Source organism: Protopterus annectens, chromosome 10.part0 (assembly GCF_019279795.1).
Source record: "Protopterus annectens isolate FY-2018-M chromosome 10.part0, PAN1.0, whole genome shotgun sequence".
Lineage (NCBI taxonomy): Eukaryota > Metazoa > Chordata > Ceratodontiformes > Protopteridae > Protopterus > Protopterus annectens.
Genome location: NC_056744.1, coordinates 598,222,185 through 598,235,244, shown reverse-complemented (window position 1 = coordinate 598,235,244; position 13,060 = coordinate 598,222,185). Strand labels below are relative to the sequence as shown.

Genomic DNA, 13,060 nt, shown 5'->3' with positions numbered 1-13,060 from the left:
CCCCCCATTAATATTCCAAAACGTGCACGTTGTAAATCAAAGACTTATGCTAATGGAAAAGGTCCGGTCGCCCGGACTATTTCCATTAGTAGAAGTCTCTCTCTCTCTTTTTTTTTTTTTTTTTACAGCAATGGAGAACGCAAGATCTCCGTTGCTTTTTAGAAACTGTCTCGCTATGTTAAAGGAGTTTAACATAGCGAGAAAGCTTTAAAAAAAGTATCTGAGATCTTCCTTTCTCCGTTGCTTTTTTAAAACTGTCTCGTTATGTTAAACTCCTTTAACATAGCGAGACACTTTGTAAAAAGCAACGGAGATCTTGCTTTCTCCGTTGCTTCCACCCACAGCTCTGATGTACTGCGTAAGTATACGCATGCGCAGTACATCAGAACTGCCAAAGAATACCAGAACGCTGCGGAAGGGCAACACGGAGACATTATACAATGCCATTATTTAAGAAAAGTAAGTATTTTATTTCTTAAATAATGTCATTGTATAATAGCAATAACCCACTTCTGGGTGTGGGTAATGCTGGATTTACCCACGGTTGTCTTTGTTTGGCCACTCGGGCTTCACCCTCGTGACCAAACCACTCCAACAGTGGGTAAATCCAGCATTACCCACACCCAGGTGTAGGTTGTTGCTTAAATATCACATGGTGAACCTGAATAAAACCACACTAGGTAATGTAGCATAGTGTGTACAGTAGTAACATACCTCTCAACCTGCAGACATTGAAAATAGGAATAAAGGCCCTTGAAATGTAGTACATCAACCAAAAATCTGGACATCTAATTAGCATAAAATGTAAATACTAAATAGCACATAACCCTTCCCACTTCCAATGGGAATGTGGGATACTGCATGTAATATCTCAATCTCTTGAAGTTATTGTTGCCTGTAGTATATGTTGGTCATACAGAGTGTTTTTATGTGTACTACAGCTTCAAAACTTACACATGATGAGGGGGATTCACAAAATTAGAGGGGTAAATCAAGCTTGAAAATAGAAACTTTGTTCCAAATCAGGGATAATTGAGAGGTCTGAGTAATAGTAAACCATCTGGTTTGCCTGCTGTTCTATGATATTTATGTAGATTTAATGCTTTTGACATTACTCTTCAGAGTTAGAGTGATCAGAAAGACAGTGCAACACAAACCATAACCTCACAAATTAACATGTCAGTGTTAAAAGTGATACTGTAGAAAAGAGATGCTATAAGATTGTGTTTTTTTTATTCTAAATGATTTTAGTAAATATGATAGACTTATTTAAATTCTAAGGTTTCTTAGAGAAGGTGATATTGTTTGCCTGACGTACTGATTTTTAATTCTGTCAGTGATGGGGTATTTGTAGGTTGTAGCACTCTTATTTTCCTAAGTTTTAAATTGTAGAAACTTAGTATCTTGGATTGTCTGTGCTTGCTGGATTAGAATTTTATAGATTCTTCATTTAACAGGAGTGGGGGGTTGGCATAATAGTTAAGGCGCTTACCTTATAGACACAAGGTGCAAGGCTTGATTCTCACATGGAGTAATTGAATAGGCTTAAAATAGCTCACAAGGACAGTTAGCCTAGTACAACTCTATGAACCTGTTTACAACACTCACATTCCTGGCTGGTGAAATCCCATTAAAGACCTTATTCCCAGATCCAACATCTAGGTAGCAGATGGGAGGAGCACTTTGTATGTGTACATGTTCATGGGAACAAGGAGGAGAGTAAAGTAGAGCAATACCATTGGTTGTTACCTGCTGCAGTAATCAAACTAAATGAGAGCATTTTCTGGTAGAAGCGATCCATAGAAGAAGTTACTAAAGTAACCTTACCCAATATTCCAGTTTGTGGACTGCAGTCCCACTGTAACCTCCTGCATACTACCAATGAATCACTTAATACGAGTCAGCTCTTAGGCTGCAGTTAGCATACCTGTCAACCTTATGCCACAAGAAATCTGGACAAAGTCAAAATAATGGGGAGATTTAAAGACCCAAAAATAGGGATGAATTTTAATTATTGCTATTACGAACTAAGAAAGTTGCTAGAGTAACAGGTTTTGTGTTAGCATGCATTTTCTGAAAGATATGATATCTAAAACTCTTATTTAGTGACTTCAGTACCCAGTAATTTGCCAGAAAACCACAAATTTCCATTTGACCCAAGCTACCTTTCCAAGACACAGTCCCTGCTGAAGGGCAAGAGTAGAGTTACATACGGACAGAGGCCAGTGCAGGGCTAGTATGGGTGTGATTTCCAAACCAGTTATGGTAGCCCTTGGCTGCATGTGTGGAAACGTGACACACACACTTGGAGGGGAGTAAGCAGTCCTTTTGGTGATGTTGATCCCTGCGTCACCATTCAAAGGGGGAGGGGTTACATCTATTTATACAACAAATGCTTCTGTGTTTGGAATGCCAGCAAGAGCACTAAACTCCATGAAATTTGCATTAATGCATGGCTCTCGGCCTAGGGGATCTGAAAGAGAAAAAAAACTTGCCCCTATGGGGAAAAATGAACTCTACTCTTGTAAGTAGAGGATCAGTGATTGGTAGGCAGAGGAACAGAAAAGGGCCTCTGGGGGAGTAGATATTACCCTTTTTACAACATCCCCATCCTAGGCAGAATTTAAATGTTTTCACTTTTTTTCTGCATTTCTAATTATGTATAATTGAACAGTTGTGAAACATAGAGACAAAATTATCACACAAAAGGTTTTCAGACAGTAGTCCCTTTGGTTAGAACAGGATGTTATGTATTGCAGTTTTAGTGATTTTTGCCTGAAATTAATAATATGGCATTTTCTCTTTTTTTTCTTTTTCTTGCTCTCTGCACCTACAGTTAATTATTGTCACCTACCTTCTTATGGGGTGAGAATACAGCAGTGGCATGGCCACCGTCTGGCATAGTATACCATGATGACAGTGTGATAGCTGTCATTTTCAGACATAATATATACATTTGTTGTACATCTAAATGTGACTTTTTGCATTTGTTATGAGAAGTTCTCTTCCATGTCGAAACAAGCACAGTTAAGGGCCTATATTAAATTAGCACTGCTGTTTCCATGGTTGAAACCAGCTAATGATTGCAGCTTTACCCTTGCAGCACCTTATGCATCTAATATGTCTTCATTTACGTGTTGGCAGACATCTTAATTTGCATTTTGTCATGCAACTCCCTTCCACCTAATAAACACTGTGCAACTAAACATTTGTAATTTATTGGGTTGTTGTTGTGTCTTTCGGCTTTTCCCAGTTAGGGGTCACCACAGCGGAACTCCAGTCCGCTAATGATTGGCAGTAGATTTTTATGTGCCGAGTTGCCAGCCCTGACGCAAAACCTTCGACGAAGGTATGCCCATTCACACATTTCTCCACACAGAAGACACTCTAGCTGAGAATCGAACAGGACAACGTCTTACTGTGAGGCGACAACCCAGTTGTAATTTATTGGGTAATGTCTTGATTTCCACCTCTTCACTTTCTCATATGTCTTTATTTTGTATACTCTGCCTAACATGGCTTGCTACAGTCCACATCTGATGCTGGACAGTATTAAATGCTCCATGTTTTTTGCCTTGCGCGGCCTGGATCAAGTCTGAAAATGGTCCACAGGGTCGCTACTTTTACCCTGATTACTGGAGTAAACATAAATCCATCACAAGAAATGTGCTTTCTGCAGGGAAAACTATTATTTTACTTGCTGGTACTGCAAGTGCCTGATGGATTTCAGTGGCTTAAGTTTGAACATCTTTATTTAATTGTTGACAAGGTTGTTTTGCAGATGGACTATTCTAACCAAAATAGCATTCAGATTCTGCCCGGCTACCTCATTAGGCAAATGCTAAGTCAGGGATATCATTTCTCATTGTCCTAGATATGTGGTCATATAGTGGTACTGTATCTTCTTTTCTAAGGATTACAGCATTCCAGATAAACTCATTTTTGCTTTGCTTCTCGGTGACCATAGGTCTGCTTTAGATAGTATGGTCATTTGGATGAATTGGACTGCTTCATTAACTGTGATAAGAAACCCAGTAAAAAAAACTTCTTGTACACCTCAACAAACACTCTAGTAAGGACTTTGTGTGTGTACTGCTTTTATTTCAAGTGCTGTCCACTACTGTACCTTTGTTATTGTTTTACGTGAATTACCTTTTGCAGATTAGCAAGCTTTATTTTGCTGTGCATTAAGGATTATTTCCTACCCACTCATGTTTAGACTACTCCCTAAGTAAAACATTTCTGCAAGAGTGCAATTTAGCAGTGAATATGTGGAAGTCTTTTCTTTCAAATGATCATGCCATCCTTCCATCCCACCTTTTTTATTGTTTCATCTTTCACTCCTCTGAGTAGTGTATGAATTTGCATGTCTATATGTTCTATAGTCTTTCCTCAGAGACACAATGTTTAACCTTAGGTAGAAGACTAAGAGAACTGCGAAGTTGATGGAAGTTGCCTCTGGCTATTATTTGTTTCTGATGTTAATGTACGGATATTGTTATCGACAGACCCCTGACTGTACATCTGAGAAGCATTTTTGTGTGAAAGTCGTGATGAGAGTTATAGATTGTAAATATATTTTGGTAACAGTCTTGAAGATTTATGATTCTGGTAAGTACTTAACTGTATTGTGACACCTTTACAAGAGCGAAATGTGCTTGAAGGAATGATGCTGAATGTTCACTTATCAGTTTGAGTCTATAAATTTGTGGCATTTGTGTGAGCAACATTAAAGTAGCTTTGGTATTCATCTAGACTGCAATTTATAATTGCATCCTTTAGAACATGAACAAAAGGTTTTAACATGTAGTTTTGACTTCCTGTAACTGCTTGGTAATGCAATTTTTTTATTTGACTTTTTTGTTTTAAACTGATCTGTGTTTCTATAGCTGTGCTGCTTGTACTGTTTGACAAGATGTCTTGTTTAATCCTCTTTTTCTGTCTCTGTCCGGACACCCAGTATTAGTCGGTAAGTGCTTGGTATTCAGATATTACAATCTGCATTGAACCAACACATACCGCAGTCTTCGTCAGTCTACATTTGCATGAATTTTCTTTTACTAACAGTCTCCATAAACACAAAGATAAACAACCAGGGAGGGCAAAATTATGAACGAGTAGGGCTGTTTAGCCCCACAATTGTCATAGCAAATATTAAACTGAAGATTACATTTGGTATTCTGCTGAAGTGCAATAAAACAGCAGAAAATATATTCACTCTCTGTTTAATGTGTTCTAGGAGCTTTAGTTTTCTGACACTGTGTTCAAATCTTGTAATTAATGGCCTGTGGGCACTGTATATTAAAACTCTTGGAAGCAGTAATGTGGCAAGAGATATAGAAGCATGCTTTTTATTTTAATTTCTGGAAGATTTTGTCCCTCTGGTCATCTTTAAGCAACACAAATGAGTCACAAAATTGAGACCATCTGGTAACCACCATAATAAAATGAAAATACACTGGCACAACACTGCCTTACTACCACTTTGTTTTGCTTGTACTGTTTAAGTAGAAGTAAAGTGACTCTTCCAGGGGGCTGTACAGTATTGACCATTCACTTTGCAACAGCAGCTTGCTGTATACTGGCTCTGGTGCTGGAGTGTGTACAGTCTAAAGGCTGTTCAACCTTTTAAATAAGTTTTACTAACATCCTGGGAGAATTATTCAAAATTTACTGCACATCTGCCCTTTTTCTCTCAAAAAGTTAATTCTAGCTTAAGTACACTCTTCTGTTTCTTACTTTTTTATATTATTTTTCTTTCTTTTTTCCTGTACTAACATTTCTTTCTAATCTTGTTTGCATTCAAATTACCTCGCCAGGTGGTACACCAATAAGAGGTAAGAATGCTGAAATGTGTCTTGAATTGTTACATCACTCCATTTCTCGTCTACCCTCCCTTCCTAATGTTTTCATTTTCAGCTTTTCTCTTGGCCCCGCCATCATCTGCACTTCTCACTTGTTCAGCAGTAAGCCACGTTGAACCATTCATTGTAATTTGACACTGTCGCAGGGGTTAATCAACTTGGAGCTGGGGGAGTGAGATCACTTTGGAATGATGTGAAACACAGATTGAGAGAAGGTAACTGCTGTTGACTGACAAATTATAGGGTTCGCTTCCCTCCAAAGTAGAGCTCTTTAACCCAGCTTCTTAACTTTATGCAGAAATAACAGGTGTAGAAAAGGTGAAGGGTATGTATAACATTTTCACAAGAGAACATTAAATCCTCTAGTTGTGCAACAGTAACAGCATGTGCTCAATCACTTTAAATGTCTATTTCAGAATACACACAACTGGGTTTACACCTTCCAACCAAATGTACAGTTTTCAATTTTTTTCTGACTTACAGATGTGACATTCTGCTTGTGCCTTACTTGTTTTTGAAGCAGGCCAAATGCAGTGATTATTTTTTGCATCACAAAAAATAGTGATGCTCATGTAATCTCTTGTGAAAATGTGTGTTGACTGACCCCTAAGCTCTGGTCTTTTTTTCAGACTTGGAACAATCATTTGTGTAAACTTCAAAACCACTGTTATGTTTAGGTTCCCACAGTGTTGTTTAAAGCTGGCAGTATCAAAACTCAACAGCATTTTGACTTAGTATCATATTTGTGATGGCTAATAGACAAGCTTATTCTGAACTTGGAAATTTAATGGAATTTGCCTGTTATAGTTTTTATTTCAGGCTAAGCAAAGAAATGGTTAGCAAAATGCTGTTTGGAAATTGACAGCTTAAACACTACATGTAAAAATGGTTCTGATGCTGAGAATTGGTAGTAAATAATTTAAGAATTGCCTTTTTTAGATTTGATCATGTAAATAAAATGTTGTTTAAGTCACTTAAATGCAGTCAATGCTTATGCAGCTAGTGAAACTTTTGCTAATCCAACATATAACATCTCATTAGAGCAAGGATGTGGTCTTGGTATGCAAGTTGTATTGATGGACAGTGTAAGTTGCTATGATCACACTAGTAAATATAGATGAGATGAAGAGGAGGCAACATTGTTGTGTTTATGCTGGTGTGGATGAAGGTTAAACTTAATTTTGTCTGATTTTTAAGGAATGTGTATCTTTAGAATGTGTAAGTGAAATATTTATATGGGAAAGTGACAGGACTTGTTATATATTCCGATGTGATAGTGAAGTGTTTTTCATGTGTTTTAATTTCATGTATTTTATTGGTTTAAATGCCATGTGATGAAAGTGCAGTGTTTTGTTAATCGTTTAAGTACCTGAGGCAAATTTTGGCGACTTTGTATGTTTAACTCTGAAGAGTACCTTAATAAAGTTATAGTAAATATGTGAGCATAAAAGACAGTGTTGTAAGGTAATGTTTAAACGCAAGTCTAAAGGGTAGTTGATAAAACTGCATGGTTCTTGTAAAAATTCTCAGAACTGTCCGTGAAAGAGTAGAAGTGAGCAGTCGACATCTGTGTACACATCTTTGGGGGGGGGGGTACTTAGTGAAAGTCACTTTGCTTGTGCAGTACTGGGGAGGACCAACTAAGGAGATCATGGTCGTTTTAACAAAACATAGTGGATACGAGGCAACTCCTATCTGCATGGGAGCCCACCATAGCAATGAGTTGCACAGCACCTGCAGGTCAGTGGGGAAATGGTTAGAAGCACGAGGAAAAAAAAAAGAATCCCCAGCAGAGTGGTGGCCTTTGTTCCCCAAGTCTGTCCTTCCACATGTGCTTAGGGTGATGTGGATCATTGGGGGGCTGGGTGTTCAGTGTTTCTGGGCCAAAAAATAACATGCAGAAATGTTCTGACTTGTAAAATATTGATTCTCACATTTGAGCCTCTTGCAACCAGAGAAAAGTCATTGTGCTTTCCTGGGTATCAGAAAAATACTTTGTCCCTCTCTGTACAAAAAAGCATCTTCTAGCATGTAAAGAAGCATTCTGGCCCAGTCACACACTTTAATATGTATGTAACTGCTTTATCGTTGTTCAAGTGCATATAATCAGGCTATTATCTTTTTGCTTTTATCCTGATCCCCCTTAAAGTTAGCACTGACTGTTTGGTATTTTAAGAACATAATTTTCCAGACTTTGCTTATACTGACTTTGAAGTGGGCCTTTACTTACCTGGGTAGGCTGACCTCACCATTTCAGAAGAGCTGTGGTAGAAAGACAGATGACTGGCTGTAACATATTGCATGACACTGTAGCACGGGCATTTCATTTTATTTATAGTCTGAGAAACTGTATTTGGTGGTATGCCTTTTAGTGAGCTCTTGCGTTTACTGTTTGAGTGTTGTGTGTACTTCAAGAGGTAAACAACGTTTAACGGGGTGAGAAGGTGTATTTTGGGATATTTTCACCCTTTTAATGTCAGTGTGTGGAGCATGCCATTGTTTTAAAAAAGGGAGTACGAAAACTTTCCTTGCTGTTAGAACTGCAGGGTAAACTTCAGCAGTTTCAGAATGTTTTTATCAGTGAGACTCTCTTCCTGCTTTTACCCAGAAAATAGTAGCTTTTGACTCTTATGAATCCCAGGTCCTCAAAGGATAGATTACTCATAATAGTACATTAGGGTCAAACTGGTAATTGATGTGCTCAAATGATGTGTGGGCTGAGGAAATTGATTGAGTTGTGTCCTTTTTTGTTGTGTTTTAAACCACCAGGCCATTATGAGCAATGAAGTTTAATTTTTTTGTTCTCTGCACCAGAACCAGCTGGATGATCCATACATCCTTCTCAGTATTACACATTTCCCTGATTAAATTCATCCATTCCATGATGAAAACAATTTCTCTGTGTCTGAGTTCTTAATTATTTGTGGAAAATGTGTTTGACCTTACTGAAGCTGTGTTTCAAGTATTATGTATAGAGCTGACTACATTTACATTGACAAGCTTGCATCAGACTTTATAGAAAAGTATTATTCATTTTGAAAGTCGTTTTATATGCTATATTTTGATACCTTAAATAAAACAAGCATGTTATTGGGGGTGATGATACACTGTGAATCACAACAGTGAGAAAGCTAAACTATTAGCTTAGCACAATCCGTCCTAGGCTTTTGGTTTAAGTTTCTAAGCCACTGCCATCATCTGGTTGGTACAGAAGGATTGACTGCTTCAAGGCAAGTGCAGCAACCATCAGGAAGGGTTAGTACATTTCTTTGTGTTTCTGTGTTATACCTGGCTATGTGTGGAAATCACTGCTGTTTGAACAGTCACATGGATACCTATGATGGTGGTGTTTTGCTGTAAAAACCTAACACTGTAATGTTCAAAGAGATGCTGTTTTAATAACCACCCACACACGCAGTGTTTTCATTTGGAGTGCATTTTGGTGTATTTTACTGCTTACCCAGAAATATTTGAAGGGACTGGTTGCAATTGCATGTATCTTTCATTTACTCGCGTCCAAGCTTAAACAGTTACCCAAATGTGTATTTGTTTCCATTTTTCCTCTTATTATACCTAGTTCTGTGTTTATATGTGTACTTACTTGGAGTGGTTGTTACCTTTTGAGAAAAAAAATTAAATAAGTGAAAAGAGATAGACCAGTTAGTGTGGCTAAGGAAATGATATAAAGACAGTAGGGGGAATCATTGCTGCCTTGCAGCAAGAAGTTCTCTGGTTTGGTTCTTGTCTGGGTTGCCTTCCTTTGCAGAGTCTGCATATCATTCCTGTGTTCACGTTTTCTCCAGGTGCTCTGGTTTCCTCTCATATGCCAAAGTCAGAAATTGCCAAAGTCAGAATTGTCCATAGGTGTGTGTGTGTGTGGGCTCCGACTCGGCCGATTTACTATAGCTCGAGAGCTTTTACTGGCTCTAGGCTAACCCCTGTCCCAACATGCTTAGCGGTAGCTACCTAGATCTCGTTTGCTGCTTGCAGCATCAAGATTGCAACTACTGGCTCAGGCTAAGTACTTAGTGTTTTTTCACTTATATTGTTATCCTTTCCAGGGTTTTATTGTTGAATTAACCTTGTTAGAGCGTATATTATCCTGTTAGTCTAACAACCTTTTTTCTACTTGTTGGGTGTTTTTGGCCATTGTTTTCTTCCTCAGGCCTTGCCTTCCCCTTTAAGCCCGTTTAAATTAGAGGGTTCTTCTTCTTTTTCCCCATCCTTTCTGGGATAGCTGTTTAAGTTAGAGGCTCTCCTATTGGAGAAGTCTCCGTTTAAATTAGAGGCTCTCCCCCTGTCTTATTTTTCTCTTTCCTTTAAAAAAAAAAAAAAAGAGAGAGAGATTTCCTTTCCTGTTGTTTGGGCTAGCTGTTACAGCCTTGTTAGTAATTGTAGTTGTGTGCTGTTAGCTGTTACAGCCTTGTTTTCTCACTGTCTAATTATTCTGTCAAATTATCCACAGTGTCCAAAGAGTCAAAACCCTCTGGGTTCAAAAAATGCAACTTGTTTTGCCAAACAAATGCCCCTTACAGACGAGCACACGAATTGTGTATACTGTTTAGGGGCTGTTCACCTGCAGGGCTCCTGCTCTATCTGTCATGCTTTCAGTTCCAGAGTCCTGCAGGAGAGAAAGAGTAAGTTACTTTTGCTTGGCCTTCTGAAGAACCCTCAAGATTCTTAGTCTCAGGGTCCTCAGCCAGCTAAATTGTCCGAAAAATCCACTAAGCCATCTGTTCCGAGTTCGGAACAGTCAAAATCCACTGTGAAACATTCGGCTCTGTCAGTTCCCAGTGTTGGTTACAACAAAGCTAAATCTCCGGTGGCCCCATCAGTGTCCTTGGAGCTAGTCTGGACCCATAAAAGAACAAGGTCTCCTTCTTTGGAGCCAGTATGCTCTGCTCCACAATCTCCTTTGCTGCAATCTGGAGCGGGCAGTCACCGGTCCTCTTCGCACTCCTCTTGGTGTTCCAGGCTTTCAGATCATGACTTGGAGAGAGTGGTCAATAGGCTCCTCAAGTCACAGGCACTTGCTAAATTACTATCGAGCCCAGCCCATAAGAAATTGGCTCCTTCGGCCCATCCAGCTTCTCCATCAGTTCCTCCTCTGACTCTCTTGAGCTCGGAGCCAGAGTGCATGGACGTCATGGTGGTGGAACCGTCGACTCTGGTCACTTCTCCTTTATCGGTTCCGACACCTGCTCCGATCTCCTTGATGTCTCAGTCCATCGAGGAATCTGGGCGCCGAAGCTATCGCACCGGCTCCGAGGGGAAGTGGCATAAGACCCTTGTCCGACCTCGCTCTCCCTCTTGGAGCTTCGGCACAGATGAGCTTGGCTCCCACATCAGCCTCGGAGTCGTTACTCTCGGTTCGCAGGAGATCTCCGGACTCTCCAGAGCCGGAGGCTCCTTCGACTCGGGACTGTGGCACCTTCGAGGTGATGAGGAGCATGCTGTTTCCTGAGATCGCTCCACCCTCAACTCCATTGGCTCCTTCTCCCTCTGTGCCTGTGCCTGCCTTTGACCCTCCTCCTGCCTCCAAGCGTAGTGAACCTGTGCCCCAGGACACTCCATTGGGCGACCCCACTTCTTACGAAACCTCCTCCGAACACTCGGAGGAGGCGCCTTGGAATAAAAGATGTAAGAGGAGGCATGTGGCCTCCTCTGAGTCCATCACTTCAGACACAGACTTGGATGAATCGGAAGGGTCCCCACTGTCCCCCTCTGAGGATGTCTCCTTTTCGAACATCTTGGAAATCCTTAGAGGGGTGTCTGGAAGTCCCTAGCCCCTTCTGAAGACGCGTCTGTCTACCTGGACATACGTGGTTCCCGACCCCCAGTTTTGTCTGTAGTGAATAGAAAGGCATGGAGCACTCCAGAGACCATGGAACCAGTTCCGAAGAGACCGAATAAATTTATAACTGCACCTGAGGATAAATCCTTCCTTTCCAAAGGGGTCCCTGTTGATGCCATGCTGGTGTCAACAGCCACTAAGAAGGAACTTGCGGAAACTTCATCTGTTCATCTGCCGAACAAGGAGTCCCATACGATGGACTGGTATGGGAAGCATATGTTCTCTTCAGTGACCTTTACTCTCAGGTCGCTGAATTACTTGTCACACTTCACATGACTTCAGAGGGATCTCCCAAAGGAGTTAGGAGATGCCCTACAGTATCCTACAGCGGAAGAAGTTGCTAACAGGGTGGCTTCCCAGCTTGCAACCTTGACTTCAGTGGTTAACTCCTCCATGAGGCTCATTTCTTATGTGGCAGATGGAGCAAGTAGGGCAGCAGGTACCGGAGTTGCTTTGCAGAGACATTCCTGGATGTGCCTTTGTCAGTTTGTGGAACTTTTCAAGTCTTACTTTACCAGTTCCTCCTTTGACGCCTCTTCCTTGTTTGGGCCTCAAGTAAAAGAGACTCTCACCAGGTGTGAACAGGATGGCAAGACTCTCTCTGCTGTAGGAATCCGTTTATCTGAAGTAGGAGATTCATTTGTCTGCAACCTGTGGGTTATGGATCCGATATCGGATCCGAACCGGCATGGTTTACCAGCTATGGATCCAAGCTCTCAGCTCCTCCCCTCACCCATAATGCCCTGCTCTACCCTCATGACCTCAGATCTCGTTTGCCGCGCATGGTGACCAGATTGTGTTTTTCCAGCTCTCCAGCTAAGTGCTATATTTAGTGTTTAAAGTACTCAATTTTGAAAATTTTTGGTTAATTTTGTGTGAAAGTGTAGGTTTCCCTCTTGTATTATTACTTTTTTTTAGAGTTTAAAACTTAATTTTATATCCCTCCCCTCGCTGGTAGCGTAGTGTGTGTTTGGGCCTGTGAGTGGTTTGTGTTACTTTTACTTTTTAGTTCTAGTAACTTTGTTTGTTGGTTTTTGGGATGTCTGAGCAGCCCAAAGCTTTTTATTCTAAGTACTCCGAGTGTGGCCATAAGCTTTCCCCACCTGATGGCCACACTCGGTGTGTTAGATGCCTGGGGGTTGAACACCTCACATCTGGATGTTCCATTTGTGCAGGGTTCAACCCCAGGGCATTGAAGGAGCGGAGGTCCAAGCTTGTTTTGGCGGGTCTTTTGCGCCGGACTCGCTCCGCCTCCGCTCCTTCGGGTAACCTACCACGGTTGTTCCCTCTCCGGCTCCCCCTCCTCCTTCTGGGACTCAACCTCCCGTTTCTGGTTCGGAGG

At 40.7% G+C, this 13,060-nt stretch overlaps 1 protein-coding gene across 18 annotated transcripts in view; it reads left to right on the top strand.

Annotated features, from left to right (window-relative positions):
* PTPRF (protein tyrosine phosphatase receptor type F) overlaps positions 1-13,060 on the top strand; it is a 3,404,399-nt gene that overhangs the window by 2,022,220 nt on the left and 1,369,119 nt on the right. For 7 of the 18 annotated variants that reach the window (XM_044085429.1, XM_044085432.1, XM_044085427.1 and 4 more), the window contains 2 exons: positions 4,961-4,969; positions 5,820-5,837. The exons of 7 other annotated variants lie outside the window; for them this stretch is intronic. In XM_044085429.1, coding sequence (XP_043941364.1) covers positions 4,961-4,969; positions 5,820-5,837 — 27 coding nt within the window. The remainder of the gene's footprint in view (positions 1-4,960; positions 4,970-5,819; positions 5,838-13,060) is intronic. 4 more of the 18 variants (XM_044085436.1, XM_044085433.1, XM_044085439.1 and 1 more) reach the window with 1 other exon arrangement.